A 26,989-nucleotide genomic window follows, 5' to 3' on the forward strand; every position below is an offset into this window, starting at 1 on the left:
ACTCAGTCATCTCCGCCATCAGGCAGTTCAGACTAAGGAGAATTTCACCTACCAAGCCCACAGTGACTTGACCACAGCTGCTACTTCCTGCTACCTTACCTACCTAACCCTAAAAACAAGCTTCTCTTATAGCCTGAACCTAAATAATGAGCACGGCCCAGAATGTAAAATGTTTAGAATATAAAAAAATTAAAAGACCCAGATCCTGCCAGACAAAGCAGGCAGGATAGTAAATTTAGGTACACAGCTGTGATCATTACAATCTGCACTAAAGGACAGGGTGAGTATGGCAGTGGCACTAAGGCTGGTACTAGAGGAAGGGGTCTTCTGAAGACAGGTAGAATTACAGAAATCTCTCCGTAGGAAATGAGCTGAGAAGATGCATTTCCTGAAGAACTTCAGAGAAAGTCAACAAAGCAACTTCTTCATTTTACACATCAGAGTCAAAGGGCACATTCAGAGGAGGCACTCACACAGACAATCCCCTTTAAATAGAGTTTACTTGCCATCATTTTGAGATCCTATACACAGGTAATTTGAGATTCTGTGGTTCAACAAAATAACAAGCCTGAAACTAGGATGCAGGAAAGCGCATAACACCCCCATTCTCCGTAAGTAATCAAGCATAGTTCCATGTCAGCACCACAACTTCTGCTCCTTGGGGCACTAAACAGCAAGGTACAAGGGTCTGTGGAGAGCCACAGGAGGGTAGAGAAGGACTGGCAAAGGTGCCTCACTCCTGAGTACTTAGGTGGAGGATAAGGCCTTCAAAGACCTCTTATGCCCCCATGTGAGTGTTTCACATTTCCTTTCCCTTGACATCACTTGCACATAGATACTGAGGTCATAAATTGGATCTTCAATGAATCTGACACCAAACTGCTCAATACAGTCCAACAGTCTTTTGCATAGTGACCCTACCTCCATGGGGAGATTCCCGGATGTCCCAAATGAGAACCCGGCCATCATCTGAGGAACTGGCAAAAATGTTGTCATTCACTGGGCTCACAGACAAGCCATATACCGCATCTTCATGAGCAAACACGTCCAATGTCTCACTGCTGGGAGATAGAGAGCAAGACAGAGGCACACACATACACACAAGCATAGTGCAGAGTCCCAGCACTTCAGTACCGAGGGTGCCATCTTCTCCATTTCTAGGAGAAAGTCAACCCAGCTAAACCTGAAAAATATTATATTTCCTGAAAGGTAGGTAGTCAACTTTCAGGTTTAAGAAAAGGTACTATTAAGGAGTCTTTTTAGAGATTTTATAATTTTTGTGTTAAATAAGCATATTTAAAAGTGACTCAACAGCTGAGTTTAGTATTTTCATTTATTACAGAATTCTTCTGCTTGTGTACAGATTTGGAGGTCGTACTTGATTTTCCTTTTTTTTTTTTTTTTGAGATGGAGTCTTGCTCTGTCACCCAATGTGGAGTGCAGTGGCGCAATCTCGGCTTACTGCAAGCTCCGCCTCCCAGGTTCATGCCATTCTCTGCCTCAGCCTCCCAAGTACCTGGGACTATAGGCGCCCGCCACCACACCCGGCTAATTTTTTTTTTTTTTTTGTATTTTTAGTAGAGACGGGGTTTCACCATGTTAGCCAGGATTGTCTCGATCTCCTGATCTTGTGATCCGCCTGCCTCAGCCTCCCAAAGTGCTGGGATTACAGGCGTGAGTCATAGCGCCCGGCCTGTACTTGATTTTCAAAGAGCAAGGGAAAGCTTTAGAGCAGCCAAGTCTGATGCCAACAGGGTGGAAGAGGGGTCCCCTAGCAATCTGATGAAGAGCATGGCTCTGACGCCAGGTAGCCTAAGTTCAGGTTCTCGTCACTTGACCTTCTGTTATCTAACATGTCTGTGCCTCCGTTTCCTCATCTAGAATGGAGATCACAATAGTATCTCCTTAGAAAGTAAGTGTGAGGATTAAACAAATTTTAATATGTACGAAGCATTTACAATGGTGTCTGGCACATAGTAAGAACTCAATCAATATTAGCTATTACTGTTCTTAAATATTAGGGTTCCTTCTCTTCTAAACTCTTGTTTTAAATTTTCATCTAAAACGTATACTTTCATGCCAACTTTCAAATCCCTTTTTCCTTTTTAAATCAAAACTTTATTTCAAACTATTGTAGGAATATATTTTAGAAAAGAACAGCTGGTTTCACGCTGTTTTCTTCAAAAAACAAAATCCAATTTTAGTCTAAAGAAATATTTGCCTCTTCATATATGAAAAACAAAGTCAATCACCTTCACATACCACCAATCTATTTACCTTTCAACATCATGGAGGATAACTTGCTCATCATTTCCTGCAAAAGAAAAAAGCAGACATTTGATCATTCCTGCAAGGTGGTCCCTGTCCACATTACAATTTAGTATTATTAAGTTTTCAGGGAAAAAATATGAACAAAGCCAATGCTAATACAAATTAGAAGTGTTAGCTAGAAAAAAGATTTATAGAAATCATTTAAGAAGGATAGGACACTCTTACAGAGAATTTTTTAAAAATAATAGCAGCCAAGTATAACATAGTAACAGTTCCCAACATGTATTATCCAGTGGATGATGTAAAAAAAACAACTGTGGCTACAGCCTGGGCAACATAGCTAGACCCTATCGCTATGAAAATAAAAATAAAAAAATTAGCCAGGTGGTGGCACACCCTTGAAGTCCCAGCTACTAGGGAGGCTGAGGTGGGGGAAATCGCTTGAGGCCAGGAGTTCAAGGCTGCAGTGAGCTATGATCGCACTCCAGCCTGGGCAAGAGAGAGAGACTGTCTCAAAAAAAAAAAAAGAAAAAATGTTGGGGAAACACCACAAAACAAAACTGTGGCCATCAAGGAAAACACTAAATGATCATTGGCAAATTAATTCACTAGCTTTTTTTTTTTCAGCAGAACACTCACTAATTATGAGACCCGCAATAAAATCTTTAACATTTCTATGACCCAGCTTTGTAACCTACAGAATAGTGATAATAACATCACAGAGTAATTGTGAGCGTAAGAGTACAACTGTAAAAGCATTCAGAATAGGGCTGAGCGCTTAATAAGCCCCCAATAAATGTTTGCTAATATTTCTATCCTCATGCTCTTTTAAAAATTTTTTTCTTTCTTTTGAGACAGGATCTTGCTCTGTTGCCCAGGCTGGAGTGCAGTGGTGCAATCATGGTTCACTGCAGTCTCGACCTCCTGTGCTCAAGCAATTGTCCCACTTCAGCCTCCCTAGTAGCTGGAACTACAGGCATGTGTCACTATGCTTGGCTAATTAAAAAAAAAAAATTTTTTTTTTGTAGAGATCTAACATGTTTGGGTCTAACTATGTTGCCCAGGCTGGTCTCAAACTCCTGGATTCAAGCAGTCCTCCTGCCTTGGCCTTTCAAAGTGCTGGGATTATTACAAGTGTGAGCCACCATACCTAGCCACATCATCTTTCACAGCATTAAAACTTGATGACTGTGATTCCAAATGATGTGAAAGTTTTAATCTTGTATTTCTCCTTATTCTATCAAAGGATATAAATTATATTCATGATATGTGTAGTCCTGCCTTCAAATGGTTTGTATAGCAAAAAAATTAAAACCTGAATATAAAAAGACAAAACATAAAAAAAGCCCCACTCTATGCTAAAATGCACAACCAACAGTCACTTAAATAGAAAGCAAAAGTAGCAGTAAAGATATGGCCCAGGGCATCTTAAACAAAGGCCTGGCTGTAAATTCTATTGTGGGTGCAAACCAATGAAATCAGTAAACCCATACTAATGCCTTCTAGATATCAGGCACAGTGCTAGGTCCTGGGTATATAAAAAGAATAAGATTCTACTCTGTCCTTGAGAACTCACAGTCCAATTGGACAAACAACTAATAGCAACAAGAGGGTTTGCTTTGTAGCAATATGATCTAGCTATGGGGTCAATTATTTCCTTCATAAGTAGGGTGAAAGTACATGGAGAAGGAGATATTTGAAGAGAAACTCAAATAACTCAAAACTCCTACCAATGAAAGGCTTAGGGGAATTGGTGGGGACTGGACAATTAAGGTGGAAGAACACCATGAATAAAAGGCACAGGACAAAATAGTACCGTGCAGTGCATTCTTCAAATGACAAATAGTTTGATGGGCTAGAGTATATAACTCAGGGAAGGGAGGTCAGGCCAGACAGATGGGGGTTTAGACTTTATTTTTTAGGCACTGTAGGCTCAATGGTTCACATGGTCCAGCCTTTATTTTTAAAAGTAAACTTGTATATGAAATGAATTCAAAGGAGGATGGACAGTGGTAACAGAAATCACAGAAAGCCATTGCAAAAAACCAGGCCAAACTAAAGGATGAATATGAGAGGCTTTCAAGATAGACCCGACAGGATTTGGTGACAGACTAGATGTGGAAATGTAAGAAAGACAGGTTTGAGGATGACTCCAAGATCATAGGTAGAATGAACCATGTGAAACTGCTACTTTTTAAAGTTGAAAATGGTTAATTGTCAGCAATTTCTTAAACTTAATAGCTTATATAATTGGGTGAATGGTAATAACTGAGAAAGAAAATCCAGCAGACAAGAAGAAATTTTCCCTCAAGGGAGGACTAATGATCTTGGTTTTAGAGCTATTGTATTTAAGTTGCTTTTGGAACACAGGTAGATATTCAGTGGGAAAATCTGCAGCTTAGAAAAGAGGTCAGAACTAGAAATGTGGGGGTGAGAAGGAGTATGGCTGATGGAAGCCATCACCAAGAGGTTGGTGTGAGCACCAGTCATTTCAATTGTACCTAACACAACACTTTTCAAACAGAAGCCATCTGTGGGTTATGACATCCATTTGAGTTATGGCCAGCATAATCTTTAAAAATGAAATAGAATAGAATAAAAAACAAAATCAGAGTATGCCACATATAGAAAGGTTAAGTATTGTTTCAAATATGTGTGTGTGTGTGTGTGTGTGTCTGTGTGGGTTTCTGTGTACCAGACGGCAATGTGAAAAGTTTTCTGCCAGACAGAAATAAAGAAAAAGACAGGTGAAGGAAAGAAAAAAAAAAAGAGAGAGAGAGAAAAGACACACACTATCCTAATAGACTGCTGTAATGCAGAAAAGACAAGCTATGAGAAACCAGTAATTCCACAGCTCAATGAAATACAGGAAGAAAAATAAGGAGTTATTTTCACACTCTTTTCTCTAAAATCCCAACCACAGTGACGTTCCCAAGGTAGAATCTTCCTTTTTACCTCCAGAGAACACTTTAGTGTTCCCACTGTTGAAAGCCAGGCAAAAAATGTTGGAATGGTGCTCTCCTTTCAGCTGTATGGGCTTGACCCTGGAGTGGATGGCTTGTTCCATGTGCCATAGCAGAACCCGGCGGTCATCTCCTCCTTAAGAAGGAAGTAAGAATCTGTGGTTATAACAGCTGACATCGCAAGGCTGACAGATGGTTTTGCCAGCCTCGAATCCCATCCTTTCCAAAACTGCACCTCCCCAACTCCATAAGATTCACATGGAGCACAAAAACCCAGAACTCTCCCTACTTCACCATCAATAGGTACATGTTCTCTAGGCCATTCATCTTCTCCCAGGAACTGCATCTTAAGCAGACATAGAAAATGAAAGGGATAAGCACTGATATTGAGACTCCTAAAGCCACCCTGTTCCTGTCTTTCCAGAGTTGTTTAAATATTTCTTCATTTGCTACCCAGAATCCCTTCATGAAGTCCTTTTTATTTGTTTAATAGAAACTGAGATGACTTCCATAATATTTCTAGCATAATGGTTTTCAAAGCAATCTTCTTAATGTGATCTCATTGACTGTGGGACACCATACAAATGGTAACTAAGAAATCACCTGACTCTTACAGTAATAGGATCTAGACAGAATACGGCTCAGCACAGCTCTTAACTCTGTGTAACTTTGGGTCTGGGTGGGTTGTTGTTGTTTTTTTTTTTCTCACTTTTACTTTTTACTTTTACTTTTCTTGCACTTTTTATAAGAAGGCTATACTATTTTCCTAATAAAAATTTAATTTACAACAGCAGCAAACCATAGCAAGCTCTATACCTCCGCCTCCCCTCCTCCATTCAATGAAAAATGCAGCCACAAATGATAGCACATCCATACAAGGGCATACTATGAAGCCATTAAGTTGTTAGATCTATATAAGAGCTAATGCAGAAAGATGTCCAAAGATACTTGTTAAGGGGGAAAATGAGGTATAAAACAGTATGTACCTCAATATCCATTTGCATAAAACAAAATTTTTAAAAGCTCCATGACAGCAGGAACCTTGTCAGTTTTGTTCACTGGGAAATACCTGGCACATAAATGAGTGTTCCAAAGAATGAGCATTGAGAGTATGCTTATAATCTTGTATCTGTGCTTGTATTTGCATAGCCCTATCTAGATGGCTATAAAAGAAGTTGTTTACAGTGCCAACTATAACTGGTAGGCTGGTGTTGGGAGACTTCTTATGGTGGTAAAATATATATACATGTAACTTACCATTTTACCCATTTTCAAGTGTACAATTCAGTGCCTTTAAGTACATTTGTGCTGTTGTACAGCCATTGCCATTATTCACCTTCAGAACTTTTTCGTCACCCCAAACTGAAACTCTATACCCAACAAACAATAACTCCTCCCAGCGCCTAGTAGTCACTGTTCTGTTCTTTTTTCTTTTCTTTTTTTTTTTTTGAGATGGAGTCTCGCACTGTTGCCCAGGCTGGAATATGGAGTGCAGTGGCGCAATCTTGGCTCACTGCAACCTCCACCTCCTGGGTTCAAGTGATTCTCCTGCCTCAGTCTCCCGAGTAGCTGGGATTACAGGTGCCCGCCACCACGCCCAGCTAATTTTTTGTATTTTTAATAGAGAAGGGGTTTCACTATGTTGACCGACCAGGCTGTTCTCAAACTCCTGACCTTGTGATCCACCCGCCTCGTTCCTCCCAAAGTGCTGGGATGACAGGCGCGAACCACTGCACCCAGGCAAGTAGTCACTATTCTACTTCCTGCCTCTAAGGATTTGTCTACTCTAGGAACCTCATATAAGTTGAATCACACAATATTTCTCCTCCTAGGTCTGGTTCACTCCCTTAGCATAATGTCTTCAAAGTGCATCCAGGCTGTGACATGTATCAGAATTTCTTTGCTTTCTAAGGCTGAATAGTATTCTATCGTATATATATTTGTATGCATATTTTGTTTCTCCACTAATCCATCGATGACCATTTGGGTTATTTCCATCTTTTGGCTATTGTGAATAATGTTGCTATGAACACGAGTGTACAAATAACTTTTTGAATCCCTCCTTTTAATTTGGGTATATACTATTGGAAAACTTTTATGTTTTAATTTTTACTTTATACCTTCCTATACTGCTTCACTTTTTGCCACAGCAGATTTCTTTTTATAATAAAAAAATAGAAGAAGATACAGAAGCCAAATCATACTTATTCTACTTATTCTCCTTCTCCTAGAAAGAAATTGTCTTTGCTACTTGAATTCCTTTGTTTCTTTTTTTTTCTTTTTGAGACAGAGTCTTGCTCTGTCGCCCAGGCTGGAGTGCAGTGGCGTGATCTTAGTTCACTGCAAGCTCCGCCTCCCGGGTTCACGCCATTCTCCTGCCTCAGCCTCCCAAGTAGCTGGGACTACAGGCGCCCGCCACTTTGGCTAGTTTTTTGTATTTTTTTAGTAGAGACGGGGTTTCACGGTGTTAGCCAGGATGGTCTCGATCTCCTGACCTCGTGATCCGCCCGTCTCGGACTCCCAAAGTGCTGGGATTACAGGCTTGAGCCACTGCGCCTGGCCAAATTCCTTTGTTTCTTGAGTTTCTTCTTCCTTCCATTGTCAGTCCAAATCAAGTTGTATACCAGACTGATGCCCTAAGTGTGGCCCACAGTGTTCTCTTTATGATAGGCCTATTTCAACTATGAGTTCTCTGGCCTAGGATAGTATCAAAATTATGTATTTCTTACAAATTTACCACTCTGTAAAACATCAAGCTAAGGTCATGAAAATCATGGTTTGGGTTTCTGTCACTTTATTTTCATGAAAAATGACACAAATGGTTTTCCACACTACAAACAGACTTAGGTATGGACACTTCAGTTCTCTATAGTCTTCACTCCTATGGTTTTCTCCCAACACTGAGGCTGTGAGTCAGGGACTTATCACTGCTTCTGCTACTATATTTTTTTAAGTTAAATAAATACTTCTCTATACTCATGCCTCTAGTGAAAGCAAAAAGTTAAAAGAGAGGCACACATGTTTTTTCTACTTGCTCATGTTTCTGACCTAATCTCCCTTAGCCTCAGTTTCACCAAACATAAAATGGTCATCATAATGGTTCTACCCTCATTGGTTTTATAGATGATAAAGCCAAGTACAAAAGAGTAATTTGCCAACATCACATAATAAAGTCATCGAGCTAAGATTCAAACACAAGCAGTAAAGACTCTGTAGCCCCAACTCTTAACCACTATTCTATACTGCCTTATTGAACAAAAAATGAACCATAACTGACAAAGCAAATTCATTCTGATGGACAGTTGAAGGGATTGTCCGCCTTAGTAGCATAACTCAACTGTTAAGTAAGAATAAAGGGACCCCAGGAGTAAAAACAGAAGCTGACTTAACTCCAGCAAACTGGCCCGTGGAGTAAACTGAAGGACCAGGACAGGACTGCCTGAGTTTATAAGAATTCTTGCAGCGCACGATACTGGTAATGGCTTAATATCTAGAAGATGCAAAGAATTTCTACAAATAATTCTTAAAACTCCAATAGGAAAAGAGGCAAAGAATATAACCATTCAGAAAAGGAAACCCAAATACCAAACAGATTTTATAGATTTCAAATTCTATATGTTATCAGGGAAATGTACATTATAATTTAGACAGATTCTCACAAAGTGGCACAAGGGAATGTACAAGAAAGTTCACTGAAGCACTGGTCATAATATAAAGAAAACCTATATACAACATAAATACCTAACAATTCAGGAATGGATAAATTCCACTGGAATATAAAATAGATGGAGTCTAAACACAATGGAATATTATACAGCAGTTAAAATGAACAAGAAACATGTATACAAACATGAATAAATATTGAAAACCTAATGGTAATAAAAGCAAGTTTCAAAAGGATATGAAAGGGATAATATTTAAGCATGTATTTTTAAATATCAAAAACAATACTTCATATTGTTTATGGATAAACACACATAGTAAAAGAGGCTTTTAAGTGTATCTGTAGTGTTTCTTTAAAAAAAATACAGAAGTGATTTTAGCAAGATTGGGAGATATAAGGTTAATATACAGAAGTTCATCGCTTTCCTATATACCAGCAATGAATAAGTGGAATTTGAAATATAAAATATTTAGGTATAAATTTAACAAAGTTTTATAATATATAAGAAAAATTTTAAAACTCTGATGAACAAAATCAAAGAACTAAATAAATGGCCAGATATTCCTTTTTTTTTTTTTAAAGACGGAGTTTTGCTTTTTTTTTTTTTTGCTCAGGCTGGAGTACAATGGTGCAATCTCAGCTCACTGCAACTTCTGCCTTCTGGGTTCAAGCACTTCTCCTGCCTCAGCCTCCTGAGTAGCTGGGATTACAGGCACATGCCACCACGCCCGGCTAATTTTGTATTTTTAGTAGAGACAGGGTTTCACCATGTTGGCCAGGCTGGTCTCGAACTCCTGACCTCAGGTGATCTGCCCACCTAGGCCTCCCAAAATGCTGGGATTACAAGCTTGGGCCACTGTGCCCGGCCAAGGCTCAATATTTTTAAGATATCAGTTCTTCCCAACTTCATCTATGGATTCAATGCAATCCCACTCAAATTCTCAGCAAATCATTTTATGCATATCAACAAAATGATTCTAACATTTATAGGGGAGGCAAAAGGCCCACAACAGTCAACACAATTTTGAAGAACAAAGTTGGAGGACTGACATTACCTGACTTCAGGTTACTACAAAGATACAGTAATCAAGACAGTATAATACTGTCAAACAAATACACAAATAGATCAATGGAACAAAATAGAGAGGCCAAAAATAGACCCACATAGGTAATAATCAACTGATCTTTGACCACAGAGCAAAGACAAAACAATGGAGCAAAAAGGGTCTTTTCAACAAATGGTGGTGAAACATCTCAATATCCACATGCATGAAAATGAATTTAGATAGACTTTACATCCTTCATAAAAATTAACTCAAGATTGATCATAAATCTAAATGTAAAACACAAAACTATAAAACTCCTAGAAGATAGTAGGAGAAAACCTAGATGACACCAAACGCGGGTCACGATGTGGAACAACAGGCAATCTCATTCATTGCTGGTGGGATTGCAAAATGGTACAGCCACCTTTGAAGATAGTTTGGCAGTTTCATACAAAACTAAATGTACTCTTATCATGCAATCCAGCAATCATGCTCCTTGGTATTTAACCAGAGGAGTTGAAACTTAATATCTACACAAAGACCTGTACATGGATTTATTTTACGACAGCTTTATTCACAATTGCCAAAACTTGTAAGCAACCAAGATGTCCTTCAGTAGGTAAATGGATAAATCAACTGTGGTACAATCAGACAACAGAAACTTATTCAGTGACAAAAAGAAATGAAATATCAAGCAGTGAAAAGACACGGAGAAACCTTAAGTACACATTACAAAATGAAAAAAGCCAAACTGAAAAGGCTACAGACTGTATGACTTCAACTCTATGATACTCTGGAAAAGACAAAATCATAGAGACAACAAAAAGATCAGTAATTGCCAGGGCTTGGAGGCAGGGGTTGAATATATGGAGCAGAGAGGATTTTTAGGGCAGTAAAAATCCTCTGTATGATATTGTAATGATGGATGCATGTCATTACATTTGTCCAAACCCATAGAATATACACCAAAAGTGAACCCTAAGTTTCATTTTTTGAACATTGGGACTCTGGGTGTTTATGATGTGTCAGTATATGTTTATCAGTTTTAACAAATTTACCACTCTGGTGGAAGATGTTGACAATGGGGGAGGCTATGCAGGTGTGGGAATAAGGGGAACATGGAAAACCTCCGTACCTTTCTCTTAATTTTGCTGTGAACCTGAAACTTCTCTAAAATAAATAAACTCTTAAAAACAAAAGATCATAAGTAAATCCTTCTACCAGTAATAATGATAGATTGGAAGTAAATTTAACAAATTATCAACATTTTGTCAAATCCGATTGGTATCTCTCTACTTTGTTTAAATATTTCATGATACTAAGGAAGTATTGTTACATCTCTTAGGTATTATTAATGCTACTATGGTTATGTTAAAAAAGAAAAAAATCCTCATCAATTAGAGATGCATACTGAGGTGGGTGAAATGGAGTATGTCTGGAATTTCCTATAAACATTCCAGAAAAAAAAAGTAGAGGGATAGATTATTAATAAAATATGGAAAACTGCTGTAGATACATACACTATACTATTCTACTTTTGTGTATGCTTGAACAAAATTTTTTTTTTTTTGAGAGAGTCTCACTCTGTCGCCCAGGCTGGAGTGCAGTGGCACGATCTCAGCTCACTGCAGTCTCCACCTCCCAGGTTCAACTGATTATCCTGCCTCGGCTCCTGAGTAGCTGGGACTACCAGTGAGCACCATGACACCCAGCTAATTTTTGTATTTTTTTCAAGAGACAGGGTTTCACCATGTTGCCCAGGTTGGTCTCCAACTCCTGACTTCAAGTGATCTGCCTGCCTTGGCCTCCCAAAGTGCTGGGATTACAGGCGTGAGCCCAGCTGAACATTTCCATAATAAAGAGTTTTGGATTACGTTTAATGTTCATGATAGAAAAAGACAAAAGAAAACAAGACTCTGCAGGATGGGCTGGGATACTCATGGCTCACTACGACCCACAGCACAGTCTCTCCTAAATTGAAGCAGCTTAAGTAAAAGCAGAATATTGTGTGCCTGTAGTCCCAGCTACTGGGGAGCATGAGGCAGGAGAATCACTTGAACCCTGGAGGCAGAGGTTGCAGTGAGCAGAGATCGTGCCATGGCACTCCAACCTGGGTGAAAGAGCAAGACTTGATCTCAAAACAAACAAACAACAACAACGAAAACAAAAACAGAATATCTGCCAGGCCCAGTGTCTCATGCCAGCACTTTGGGAGGTCGAGGTAGGAGGATCTGTAATCCCAGCACTTTCAAAGGTCGAGGTGGGAGGATCACCTGAGCTCAGGAGTTGGAGATCGGCCTGGGCAACATAGTGAGACCTTGTCTCTACTAAAAGAAAAAAAAAAGAAACCAGAATATCTATATGTTTGTGTCCAACTCATAACCATTCTCAGCCTAAGGTCTCCCCCCATCACCCAGACAGCAATAATCTTTGATGTTCATTCTAGGCATTTATAGGATGATTTCATTTTGCCAAGTACTCAGTAATTTAAAATTCATGGCTATTTGTTAAATGTCTTGGGATCATTTTAAATGATGTGTCCTTAGTAACGAACATGATGATGACAGTCAAAGTCCATGGGAGATTGGAATCACTGAGGCAAAAATTATCGCTGTGATGGGGCCTGCTTCTTGACTTTGCCCTCAAGGTTAGCATCAGAAGATGTAAGCTAAACACACCCCCTTACCCCACTCAACTTCTCATTCCTTTAGGCAAGGTATTAAGATCCCTATGCAAAGACGGCACTTTTCAAGTATGCTTGGCAGAAAAACAGCCAGTACAAATTGAGCCATAATGCGAAACCGTTAGGCTGCTTTTCAGCCAGCAGAGGGAGCTAAACAAACAGCTGTGCCCAAGCCTCTGACTCAACAAAGCAAAGGAGGGCTGGTGAAGCAAGGGAAAGTCAGTTCAGACGCAAAAGAAGCTCTACAGTTGTCTCCCTTAATCACCTTATCAGTTCAGAAAAGCAGAGATTTATTGTTTAGTTCCACAGAGAGAGACTGACCTGCAAATAATCCAAGTGAAGAATATTTAGGATCATTTCAGACCATTTAAGCCAGCCCCATGGGCCTGGCAGTTGGATGAGAATGGGGTCAGCCTCAGGAGAGGGAGCCCAGCCCCAGCCTCTCTGGGGCACCGGAGGTGGAGCACAGAGACTTCTTGGGAAGGCTAGACTTTCCCTTTCTTCTCAGTGCCAGTGCCAGGCAAAGACAAGCAGAGGCCAGGCCTTCTAAGCCTGGTTTTCTCACAAACAATTGCTTACCTTCAACTCATCTGAGAACCCCAAGAAAATACAACTACATACTCTGATTTTGGTTTTTCGAGTTGGTTTCATTCTGCACTAAAATCACTAATTCATCAAAAAATGTACCATAATCACATTGTGGCAGCAGCTTTGTAGTTATAGAAAACCTTTATCCTTAAAGAGTACCCTTTCCCAAAGGGTCCCAAGCTATAAGCAGAAACTAAGCAAGCCCTTACAACACACTATAACAAAAGTAATTATTTAACATTCTTCTTATTTTATTGCTCAGAAAAGCTGAGGTAAGGACTTGCTTTGGGTTTCCTCAACAGCCCGCCAAGCATAGGACTGAGAAAGCAGTCTGAAATTCTGGATCAAATGCTCCTGGAACTGATAATTGTTTGAAGAGCAAAAGAATAATAATTTAAATGTCCATCAATAGAAGTCTGGTTAAAATTATTGTTTAATAAAATAAGCCAGACACAAAAGGACAAATATTGTATGACTCCACTTACATGAGGAATACTCAAATCAGAGACAAAGTAGAACGGCAGTGGCCAGGGGCTGGAGAAAAGAGGAATGGGGAGTTATTAGTTTAATGGGTAGTTTCTGTTGTGCAAAATGAAAAATTCTAAAGATGGATGTGGTGATGGTTGCACAACATGAATGTAATTAATACTACTGAACAGTAAGTACACTTAAAAATGGTTAAAATGGTAAATTTTATGTTGTATATATTTCACAATAAAAAAATGCAAGAAAGTTTACTATTTATATATGTACAACGCAGCCTAAATAAATAAATAAAAGCATGAGGCAGCTCTGTTTATACTCACATGGAACAATTTCTAAAATATAAAGTATTAGTGACTGTATTAATTGTTCAAAACATTCTTTTAACAAGTAACACAATGGGATTAGATACAGAGCTTGGGGTTTCATCTTCGAGAGGCAGCAAAGATGGTGCTATAGAAGGATACAGGAAGTGCAAGCTCTGGAATAAAAGTACCTGATTCAAATCTTGGTTTCACCATTTATGTGTCCTGGTTATTCTACTCCTCTACCCTAATTTTTTTATTGTAAAATGGAGAAAATACCAAATATTTCCCAGGCTTGTTGTGTGTTGTGAGATAACGTCTGCAAAAACATTTAGCCTAGTGTGATATACATTAGGTGCACACAGCTCTCAAAATGTCCTTGTGTCCCTAAAGTATCACCCATGAATTTGTCCTAATTTTTCAAACCTTGTTTTAGGTAGCATTAAGAATATGAATAGTATGATACAATTACACAAAAACATACACAAATTTATACATACAAAGACAGATGCAAAATGGTTAGCAGAGGTCATTTCTTGCAGATAGCAATTTTACTTAATACCCTTTTATATTGCTGAAGTTTTTTCTTTCTTTCTTTCTTTTTTTTTTTTAACAACTGTGAAGACTAAAGGAAAATCATTCAGCCTGGCTTTCTTCTCAGCCCATTTATTCCTCTTCAGTGAGTGTACTGTGTAAGACCAAACCTCCTTTTGTGTTAACTATACCTCTCCTAAGCTCCAAGAAGCTGCAGCGCATTACAGAGGCACAGTCTGTGTGACACACAGCCCAGCTACGTCAGTGGATGGAAAATAAGTCTGTTTTGTTATTTTTCCAAAGTTGAAAATAATTGACATTTGTATAGAAATTCAGTCACATACATATCCATTTTATCCTCGCTTGTGAGGTAAGGATTATGTGGGCCCTTTTTCTAGACACATATCAGAGATTATAAAATGACTTGCTAATAATCCAAAGAGCTGGGCCTGGAGCCTAAAACTAAGTTGTATCCATTCTACCAACATGCAGAGGACAGAACAGCACCTAGCATTCCAAGTAAGGAATGTTCTGGACCTTTACACAAGGAAGAAAAGCACTTTCCAGTCTTTTTTTTTTTTTTTCATTTTAATGATTTTACCTGTTTTTAAGTATAGAGTTTTGTGGCATTAACTACATTCACATTTTCACATTGTTGTGCAACCCTCACCACACTTTATTTCCAGAACTACCCCTTCCCGCTGACAACTGCCATTCTCCTTCTAGACACCATTCACTTAGCACAATGTCTTCAAGGTTTATCCACGCTGTAGTGTGTGTCAATTTCATTCCTTTGTAAGGCTGAATAATAATATTTCATTGTATGTATAGACTACACTTTGTTTATCTATTCATCCACTGATGGACCCTTGGGTTGCTTCTACCTTTCAGTTATTGTGAATAATGCCACTCTGAACATTAGTGTACAAATATCTGTTTGAGCCCCTACTTTAAATTCTTTTGGGTATATAACCAGAAGTGAAATTGCTGGATCCATATGGTAATTCTGTTTTTAACTTTCTGAGGAATTGCCATACTGTTTTCCACAGTGGCTGTCCCATTTTATATTCTCACCAACAATGTACAAGAGTTCCAATTTCTCCATATCCTTGCCAACTCTTTTTATTCTTTGCTTTTTTGGATAATAGCATCCTAATGGGTGTGAAATGTTTGCTGGCCTTTTTAACCTTCAAATAGTAGCCTAAAATAACTCTCAAGTCCTTATTAAGTATCTCGGAGCACATCATTCTACAAACAGTTTATCTTTCTTCATGAGTACCTACCCTGAAATTCAGTTACCATTTTTCTATTCACTCACCCCATCCAGCCCAAAAAAGTTTTCTGCAGTTTATTTATCTCCTATTGTTTTGCATTCCACTGCCTGAAGGAACTAACATCATATATAAATTTTGGAAATTTTATATTCATTCTCTCCTCAAATCACTTACAAAAACATTAAGAGCGCTAAGCTCTATTTACTCAAGTCAGCCACTTCTGTGATTAGACCTATTTTAGAGGTGGATATAATGTGGGGCAGCATAGCACAGCACAGCATTCAAACCCACAGGCTTAGTCTCCATGTAGTAAGACACAGGAAAGAATAATAAGAAAAAACCCACAGGATTAGGATATACAAACACAGGGTCAACTCTCAATGTTGCCGGCACCTACTAGCTGTGTGCCTTTAGATAGGTTACTTAACTTCTCTAAATTATAGTCTTTCCATCTGTAAAACTGAGAAAACAACACTACCTATTTCACAGTATTACCTTTAGGATTAATGAGATAGATCTGTGTGAAAGACTTGGACCAGTGCCTGATACATATTAAGAGCTAGATAAATGTCAGCTAATTATTATGCTATTTGAACTCAAACAACTAACATCAGTTAAGTTTACTCTGGGTCAGGGACTATCCTAAGGGTCTTATATGTAGTGGCTCTTCCAATCCTTTAAACAACCCCACGAAGTAGGAATTCACATGAAACTACAGAAAAGCTACATAATATGAAGGGGTACACAGCTACCAACAGTCATTGTTGGGATCTGAATCTAGGTAATGTGGCTCCAGAAACCATGCTCCTTACCATAATGCAATCCAGCCTCGCAAAGAGGCCAGGCAGCAAAGTAAATGAGTCAGACTTGCCAGATTAAGTGACAGACTGAAGAATATATCTGTATTTTTAAAAGATAAGCCACCATTCAGCTCTAGCCAGTTGTTGCCATAGAGAAATACAGACTCAAGGTTGTCAGATCTCCCAATTTTTGGCCCACGGATAGTTAAGGTTGAGTGATTTGCCCAAGGTCACAAAACTGCTGTTCAATGGCACTTCCCAAATCGAAACCAGTAGGCAGGGAAGAGGGAGGGGTACAGGCAGGTCTGGAGAGATAGGAGAGGTGGTGTCACACGTATGTTGCTCTTCACTACAGAAGTATCTATAGAAGGGATAACATCTACAGGCATTACTTTTGCTGACACCCTATCTTTACCTAGTACCCTTCTGCTAAAAGCTGAGTCCACTTATCTACCTATTATCTCATTTTTCCATGTCTCTAATGAGGTAAGTAGAACAGAAACATTATCCCCATTTTAAACATGTTAAAAGTGAGGTCCTGGCTTGCCTTAGCTCCTAGCTAGAAGTACTTTACAATAAATAGGAAGTATTAAAGCAGCAGTAATACCCTAACTAGACAGTTAGAGCCCCATAAAATGAAATGGTTTCTCCAAAATCAGATGACTAATAGCAGTGGAATTTAATCAAGTTAGGGTTTTGAAATACTAACCCTAGACAATGTCTCTAATTCCTGATCAGAAACAGAGAAAGAAATCCACAAATATTCAAATATCCCTTTCTTCTTATACCAGAGTCACAGAGTAGAGATGTAAGGCACCTAAGAGTTCATCTTTGAACATCCCCATTTTGCCAGTGAGGAAACTGAAGCACAAAGAGGTTAGACTCACCTGCCCAAGAGCACACCACTAGTTACAAGCAGGGTGGGATTCAAAGCCAAGATGTTTGAGTCCAAAGCCCCTGCTCTTCCTAAAGTGTGGTAAACAAAGGCCACTGGATGATTTTAGACAGAAATGATTTTAATAATTATGTATTTTAAGGTGTACTAGAAAAAAACAACTAGCACATAAAACCGTGACTTAGTAGACTTTATAGTAATATCAAGTTTCCTTTCAAATACTGTTTATAAGGAAAATCAACTTAGAAAAAAATGTTAATAGCACAGGTGATACTCCTTAAATATAACAAAAGTCAAAAACGTGGGGCTCAAACTTCTGAAATTTAGAGAAAGGCACATTTACGACCTCCTTAAGAGAGGGACTCTGAATCAGAGGCTGCAATTTGATATACACCCAAATGCAAACAGGGTTAACTAGGGAATAATCTCAAAAGGAATTAGGAGAATGTGACTGTTTTAACAAAGAAAGTTACAACCTAATCAGTTGCACTGTAATCGGTCTAAAGGAAGACTACAAAATGGCCAAAACTTTAAAATATTCAGACTCACTAGTAATCAAGGCCAGTTGTATAAGAAGTCATAATACGCTTTTTAGATGATGCCAATATTCTGACTGAATTGGTTAAGATAAAATAATGCCCATCTGTAGCCACGATGCAGTCTCATAATACATTGGTACAAGTGTAAATAAGTTGGTTTAACCATCTTGGAGGACAATTGGGTGATTGGGTGATATATATCAAATGTATCTTAAAAATATAAAAAATATTCATACCCATTGACTCAGAATTCCACTTCTAAAGATATTATTCTAAGGGAAAATATTTTTGCCCTTGAATTTAGCTACAAGGATTGTGATAAAAGCAAAAAAAAAAAAAAAGAAGAAACAAGACAGAATTGGTTAAATTCTGATATAGACACTTGAAAGGATACGATGTCATAATATGCTTCAGAACAGTTGTTCTCAAAGTGTGTTCCATGGATCCCAGAAGGTCTGCAAAGTCAAAACTCTTTTCGCAACAACACTACAATGTTATCTGCCTTTTTCACTGTGTTGAAACTGTACTGACAATGCAAAAGCAATGGTGGGTAAAACCACTGGTGCCTTGGCACTACGGCAGTGACAGCAAATTGTACTATTCATCAGTGTATTCTTTAACTGCCACTCATTCACAATAAGACACAAATGCCACATTCACTCAGGAGTGCCTTGATGAAGCAGTAAAAATAATTGTATCAAATTTCAACCAGAGTACACATCTAAATACTTTGTATGACAAAATGGAAAGTACACATAAAACACTTCTACTGCACACTGAAAAACAATACCTATTTTGTGAAAACGTATGTATGAGATAGTTTGCATTGTGAACTGAACTGGCTGCTTTTTTCACGAATAACATTTTACTTGAAATTACTGAAAAACTATGGTTATTCAGACTTGGGTATTTGGTAATATTTTCTCAAAAATGAATAAGACGAGCCTGTCACTTCAAGGAAAATAATTGGCGGTATTTGCGGCCAATGATAAAATTCAAGCTTTCAAGTAAAAATAAAAATTTTGGAAAAATTGTATTCACCATGGTGAATGTAACCACTTCCCAATACACAGAGGCTCTTCTGATGAGACTGGTGGTAATGTCAATAGATGTGACTTTTTAAAATATACAATGAAATGTGTCAAGATTTGGAAAACCTGAAAAACTCAGTGAACCAGTATTTTCCAAATGATCAATGTATGACATTATAAAACGATGCATGGGAGGAAAGACCCAAAGTTTAAGACAGATTAATGGATTTTAATGTAACAATGTAACAGGCTATGATAAATTATTTGATACGGTTTTATATTCTACATTGCAACTAATCTTTAAGAAACTTCTACTTGTTGAGTTTTGATACAGTATTAAGGAAGAATACAGTTATCTAAGTCATTAACATGCTCTTCCCTTTTATAAATACTGATGTGTAAAGCTTTTTCTTTTTGGATACAGGGTCCCACTCTGTTACCCAGGCTGGAGTGCAGTGGGGCTATCATAGCTCACTGCAGCCTCAACCTCCCAGGCTTAAGTGATCCTCCTACCTCAGCCTCCAGAGTAGTTGAGAGACTACAGGTGCACATCACCATGCCTGGCTAATTTTTTTCTTTTTTGTAGAGATAGAGTCTTGCTATGTTGCTCAAGCTGGTCTCGAACTCCTGGACTAGAGAAATCCTCCCGCCTCAGCCTCCCAAACTGCTAGGATTACAGGCATGAGGCATAGCACCCAGCCTATAATTTTCTTTATATACTTCAGCTAAAGCAATATTTTGCAACAGATTAAATGTGAATGCCTTTTATTATGACAGATACACAGAGATTTGGGAAAATGTAACAATGACACTCTCCTCGCTATTTTTTTAATTTTGGAAAATATACTGTTTTTACTATTTAATGTTTTTTCGCTTATGAAAACTAGCATTTTTTCAGTTTGAGAACTGTTACTTTAGGACACTGGTTTTCAACCCAGGTGATTTTTTTCCCCCAGGGAAAATCATCCTTGACAATATGTGACATTTTTGGTTGTCACAACTGCTAATGGCATATACTGGGTAGAGGCCAGGAATGCTACTAAATATCCTATAGTGCACAGGACAGCTCCTCATAACAAAGACTTATCCAGCCCAATGTCAGTAATGTTCACGTTGAGAAACCCTGCTTTAAAAGAATATGCAACGATATATGAAAAAATATTAAGTTTTAAAATATTAATCTTAATATTACAAAATAACAGAGGTGGCCTACTTTCAATTATATGTCTAATATATGTATACTAAATGTGTATCAAAAAGGCTACAACATGTTCCAAATATTAACAATGGTCTTCCTAAGTGGAATTACTTCTTTTTTCCTTTAAATATCTATTTTCCAAATTTCCTATAGTTAATACATAACGGTTGTTTAAATTAGGAATGGGTGGGGGGCCTATCTTGTAAGTACCATATGCTGATGACTTGTATGATTTCAACAGGCAATTCTCCATAGTAAAGGATGGAATTAGTGACATGTCCAAGAATAAAAGTTCCTTAAATAGAGCTGGGTGATACTAAAAACGGGTTCTTAGGCCTTCAACACCAGGAAGGAAAGTTACTAAGTTAGTGGACGATGCATTGCCAGGTACTTCCAGATCACAGATTGTCTTCATCTCCAGTCTTACCTCTTCTGCCATAGAGGACTAACCTGGACATTACGCTCTCCTGATTATATCAAATACTCTTCATCCATTCTATGAGCAATTTCTGATTATTCCTTTTTTAGTTTTGTACATAAGAACACTTACTGTCTGGACTTTTGCAAAATTCCTTGTATACACAAAATTAACAACATAATAAAGCTTTCTTGTCTCTTTTTTGGCAATTCTAAAAAGACTGAATCAGTGAAGGCCCTAACACTTCTAGGAATGCACACTACACCCAGCCACCCACCAGCAGATTTAAACAAAGTAGTCAACTCTGAGACTAAAGCAGGGGCTAGCTGCCAAACACTCAAACTTCACTTGTTTCTCGCCAGTACAGTAACCCCCTTTGCCCATGATTTCACTCTCTAGTTTCAGTTACCGGAAGTCAACCAGGGTCTGAAAATATTACAGTCAAGGTATTTTGAGAGAGAGAGACCACATTCACATAACTTTTATTACAGTATAATATTGTAAATGTTCTACTTTATTACTATTGTTGTTAATGTATTACTGTGCCTAATTTACAAATTAAATTCTATCATAGGTATGTATACACAAGAAAAAACATAGTATACATAGGGTTCAGTACCATCTGCAGTTGCAAGCATCCATAGCGGGGCTTGAAACTCATCCCCCACAGATGAGGAGGGACTACTGTACGTCTAAGGCAAAGCACACACTTGAGTCATCTGTGGCAGCAAGTGATATAAATGAGGTATCTGTGCTAAGTCATCAACGTAGTCAAGACACCTATTTAAAAAAAAAGGAACATAGCAATCCTCAAAGGTTCCAATTAGTCACTTAGCTTTAACTTGTAACACCAAGATACAACTGGAATTTAGATACAAGACTTGAATGGAAATTCAGAATGGGGGAAGTTGTGTAACATGATTTTGACAGGCATCTGGATTTGCAAAGAATTCCTCCTTCTGAGTAATGTTCTTGGAAGGAAACAAAGACTTTCCAAAGTAAGGAACTATAGCTCAGCAGGCTGAGAATTAAAACTGGAGACTCAACCAGAGTGACAGTTGGCCTCCACCCTGAAAAATTTCTACCTACTCATCTGTAAAATAATAGGGCATCACCAATTTAATCAAAACCATGTTCACAGGCAATGAAACTGCAGACAGAATGTACTGGCAGAGTAAGCCACTTAGGAGTTTAACACTTTACTTGAGCAAGTCCTTTATAAATGCAGAACCTTGTAACTTTCCCTTTTGAGGGAAAAGGTCAGAAGACCCAGAGCTTAATCCTGATTGTACTACTCACTAGCTGTAACCTACTGAGCAAATCACTTTACCTCTTTGCTCCTTTGTTTACTTACATGTAAAATTAAAGACTTCTATTAGATGATTATTAGTCCTTTCCAGCAACAAAATTCTATGATTCTACAGAGACATCAGAAGCATAAGATCACAAATAAGAGTGGTGAAAACAGGACTCCAACCAGATCACTTAAACATTTCATAACATGAAAGACATTCTAGGGCCAGGCACAGTGGCTCATGCCTGTAATCCCAGCACCCTGGGGACTGAGGTGGGTGGATTGTTTGAGCCCAAGAGTTCAAAATCAGCCTGTGCAACGTGGTGAGACCCCGTCTTTAGAAAAAATAAACTTAAAAAATTAGTCAGGTGTGGTGGCACATGCTTGCAGTCCCAGCTACTCCAGAGGTTAAGGTGGGAGGATCACTTGAGCCGAGGAGGTGGAGGCTGCAGTGAGCTGTGATCACACCACTGCACCCCAGCCTGGGCAACAGAGCATAACCCTGTCTCAAAAAAGGAAAGAAACAGAAATAGAGAGAGAAAGAAGAAAACAAGAAAGACATTCTATCCAGGTGCAGTGGTTCACACTTGTAATCCCAACACTTTGGGAGGCAGGGTGGGAAGATCGCTTGAGGCCAGGAGTTCAAGACCAGCCTGGGCAACACAGAGATTAAAATTAGCTGGACGTGGTGATGCACATCTATAGTCCTAGCTACTTGGGAGGCTGAGGCAGGAGGATCAATGAAGCCTAGGAGGTCGAAGCTTCAGTTAGCTATGATCATGCCACTGCACTTTATCCTGAACAACAAAGCAAGACTCTGTCTTACAAGAAAGAAAAGAAAAAAAGAAAAGGCGGCTTGGGCACAGTGCCTCACGTCTGTAATCCCAGTACTTTGGGACGCTGAGGCAGGTGAATCACTTGAGGCCAGGGGTTCAAGACCAGCCTGACCAAAATGGTGAAACCCTGTCTCTACTAAAAACACTAAAAAATTAGCTGGAGAATGGCTTGAACCCGGGAGGTGGAGGTCGCAGTGAGCTGAGATCACGCCACTGCACTACAGCCTGTCAGCGCCACTGACAGAGTGAATAAGACCCTGTCTCAAAAAAAAAAAAAAGAGAGAGAAGAGAAAAGGAGAAGGAAGGGAAGGAGGAGGGAGGGAGGGAAAGGGAAACAAAGGAAAAAGAGAAGGTAGGAAAGAAGGGAGGGAGGGAGAAAAAGGGAAGGAGGGAAGGAAGGAAGGAAGGAAAGAAGGGAGGGAGGGAGAAAAAGGGAAGGAAGGAAGGAAGGAAGGAAGGAAGGAAGGAGACAGAGAGGCCGGGTGCAGTGGCTCACGCCTGTAATCCCAGCACATTGGGAGGCCGAGCTCAGGGGTTTGAGACCAGCCTGGGCAATGTAGAGAGACCCCATCTCTACTAAAACTACTACAAATTAGCTGGGCATGGTGGTGCACACCTATAATCTCAGCTACTTGGGAAGCTGAGGCACCAGAATTGCTTCAACCCGGGAGGCGGAGGATGCAGTGAGTCAAGAGAGCATCACTGCACTCCAGCCTGGGAGACAGAATGAGACTCTGTCTTTAAAAAAAAAAAAAGACAGAGAGAGAAAGAGAGAAGACAAAGACATTCGACAGCCATATACCTGAAAAACTACAATTCCTGAAAATTCTTCTCAAGGCCACTTGAGGGCACCAACTTTTACTCCAAATATACTCTGGTGCTGGACAGCTATACCAAAAAATTAAGCCTATAACATTTTTCTCTTGCTTATTTAATTCTTATTTTTTATCATTCATATTTTACAGATAATTGTAACATGGTCTTAATATCAATATCACATCTACTTTTAGTTAAACACTCCTCAGAAAAAACTTCAATTCAGTGGAGAATCATTCCTCAAAATACCTTTCTCAAAATCAACTCTACAAAGAACAACAACCCATTGGAAGACTGTAAAAAAAAAAAAAGTACAAGTAAACAGTATAATAAGAACTACAAGATGATGTATATAGAAAGGATGGAGTAACATAAGGCTCTGGATCTGGCATGTTCATAATGATTTTGGCCTTTTTTGTCTCCTTTCTAATAAAAAGGCAAGTGACTAACCACTCTGCTTCTCAGCCTCTATCTGGTACCTTAAAAGTGGCAACTGAGGCCAGGAGCGGTGGTTCACGCCTGTAATCCCAGAACTTTGGGAGGCCGAGGCGGGTGGATCACCCCCGCCTAGGGACTGAACTCCGTCAAAGACCAGCCTGGCCAACATGGGGAAACCCCGTCTTTACTAAAAGTACAAAAATTAGCCAGGCATGGAGGCAGGAGAATCACTTGAACCCAGGAAGTGAAGGTTGCAGTGAGCTGAGATCACGCTACTGCACTCCAGCCTGGGCCACAGAGCGAGACTCCATCTCAAATTAAAAAAAAAAGAAGAAAAGAAAAAAGTGGAAGCTGAAAGACCTGAAGTAGGGAGAATGGATGCTTAAAGGCTTTTCTCCTAGAGGCATCCCATGGTGAATGTGAGGAACTAAGAAACTGGGGCTTTGGTTTTACTTGCACACCAGACAGTTCAATGATTGTAAGTAGGTGACCATATAACTTATCCTTTAAACTAGGACCTTTTTAAGAATGAAAGGAACACTAATAATTACACTGGGACAATGGGGGAGTTTCAGATGATCCCAAGTAAATCAGGATATATGATCGGCTTGGTTATGAAGGATCCCAACAGTCAACAAGACAGGCAGGGGACGTAGAGTTACCTAATGAACCTTATAAGGTAATCTTACCTCATCTTATCAACTGGCAGAAGCCCCAGCAGAGGCAGAAGGGAATATGGGAATCAGTCCTCCTGCCAACATTATCTCTGCTATGTTGATCCACTATAAACCTGTCAATTTCCTCAGATGCCATTTTCTCCATGACTCCTACATAATCCCAGCCCTCTGGAATATAACTTTCATTTTTTAAACTGGCCCTAATGGGAAAACAGTACTAGAACACATGGACTTGATCTATGAATTATCAACTCTGTATCCCGAGAGGTATATGATAGAATTTCTGGTGTTCTGGCCAGGCATGGTGGCTCACATCTGTAATCCCAGCACCTTGGAAGGCTAAGGCAGGAGGATCACTTGGGCCCAGTAATTCAAGACCAGCCTGGGCAACATAGTGAGACCCTGTCTCTACAGAAAAATTTAAAAATTAGCTGGGCTCGATGGTGCATACCAGCAGTCCCAGCTACTTGGGAGGCTGAGGTGGGAAGATCACTTAAGCATGGAAGGTCGAAGTTGCAGTGAGCCGTAACTGCCATTGCACTCTGGTCTGAGCAACAGAGCATGATCCTGTCTCAAAAAAAAAAAAAGAAAGAAAGAAAGAAAAAAAGAAAAAGAAAAGAAAAAATATCTGGTATTCAACACTGCAAGGAATGAATAAAGTGGCAGGGAAAGTGAACATGAAGGCATGGGAAGATCAGGTAACTAAAGTGACAAACGACTACTGTCAAGTCTTTCCCTAAATCTCTGATTTAAGAAAACTGACAGGAAGAGCAAACTGAGTCCAAGACCAGAACCAATGCAGCAACCTTCCTTTTCACCCATTCAGTGAATGACCATGAAAGTGAAATGCCTTCTTTTCCACAAAAGCAGAGTGAAGCTGTGGTGACAGAAGTAAATCTTACTTATAAAAACACTATGCTTCAAGCTCATTAAGGATTAAACAGGCTTATCATCTGGTCTAGCAGTTACACTTCCCTTTATGATACTATGTGCATGAAAAAGTGCTTCCACACTAGTGCTCTCTGGGCAAATCAGCCCATATTAGGTTTACACTTTCTTCCAAAAAGCACTTTATCCTGAAGCACAGTATTCATCTGTGCCCCAGACAGGTATTTTTTCCCCATGTATAACTATATGAGGAAAGACACCTATTTGTTGACTGAAATTCAGCCAAATGTAATCATTCAGCATGGCTTGGACAGATATTAAACTCAAATTACAGGCTCAGTAAATACACATATATTGTTTTTACTTTTAGTTGGGCTAGTAGACAACAGAAACCAACTTGATAACTAGAGTATACCTACTCCTAATTAGACTAAAGTAGGGAGTTAAACCCAGTGGGAGTTACTCACATGGTTTATGTATGGAATACACAGAGTGTGAGGAAGAAGGAGACTTTAGATGACTGCAAACATCAGAATATAGGTGGGGTGAGTGCTAGCACCAAGAGAGATCTGCTTGAGGAGTAAGTACTGTGGCTGTGATGAGAACCTTGCTTACTGGCTCCAAGCCCACTCCCATCTTCGCAATCCCACCCATCTTCCTCCATTTACATATACGAGCGAAAAACTGCAGAGAGCAAAATATAAGAGTGATAACATCAAGAGAGGAGAATGAAGGAGAAAAAAATCAGATCCTTTAAAAATGTATATAACATTGTAGAAATTTCAAAGCAGTTAGCATGTCTCAGAAAATATTCAGACCCAGCCTGGAAATCTAGCTCCACCATAAAGGGGAACTTTCATAAGTTACCTAACTTCTGCAAGCCTCAGTTCCCTCATATTTAAGATAAGGATAATAATACTACCCTAACTTACGAAAGATTCTTTTAAGTGTTACATATGCCTGGCACATGAAATGCCCCCAAATAACATTTGATAAATAAATGACATCAAATATTAGCTATTTAGAAAATCTGTTAAACTTTTTTTTTTTTTTTTTTTTTTTTACAAACAGCAATGTCTCAGTTGAACACTGGGCGAGGCATTCCTTAATTTGGTAGGCATTGGGGAGTGCTGCAGATCAGCAGGGGATGTGAAACAATTAGTTACATTTTGGGAAGCTTATATTATAATGGCAGTGGCGACTAATAAGAACTAAAACTGAAAAACAAAAACTTGAAAAGCAGTTACCGGAACCAAATTTTCTATAAAGTAATGGATCATGGTAATAAAAAAATAATTTTTTCACCCCTAGAATTACATTTCACTTCATTTTTTTTTTTTTTTTTTTT

At 39.0% G+C, this 26,989-nt stretch overlaps 1 protein-coding gene across 3 annotated transcripts in view; it reads right to left on the bottom strand.

Annotated features, from left to right (window-relative positions):
- The window catches only part of DCAF5 (DDB1 and CUL4 associated factor 5), a 106,134-nt gene that overhangs the window by 67,261 nt on the left and 11,884 nt on the right, over window positions 1-26,989 (bottom strand). For 2 of the 3 annotated variants that reach the window (XM_012000881.1, XM_012000883.1), the window contains exons 2-4: window positions 5,227-5,370; window positions 2,278-2,314; window positions 922-1,061 (exon numbers count right to left, since the gene is read on the bottom strand). In XM_012000881.1, coding sequence (XP_011856271.1) covers window positions 922-1,061; window positions 2,278-2,314; window positions 5,227-5,370 — 321 coding nt within the window. The remainder of the gene's footprint in view (window positions 1-921; window positions 1,062-2,277; window positions 2,315-5,226; window positions 5,371-26,989) is intronic. The other variant, XM_012000882.1, reaches the window with a different exon arrangement.

The sequence above is a fragment of the Mandrillus leucophaeus genome, unplaced genomic scaffold (genome assembly GCF_000951045.1).
Source record: "Mandrillus leucophaeus isolate KB7577 unplaced genomic scaffold, Mleu.le_1.0 Scaffold641, whole genome shotgun sequence".
Classification (NCBI taxonomy): Eukaryota; Metazoa; Chordata; class Mammalia; order Primates; family Cercopithecidae; genus Mandrillus; species Mandrillus leucophaeus.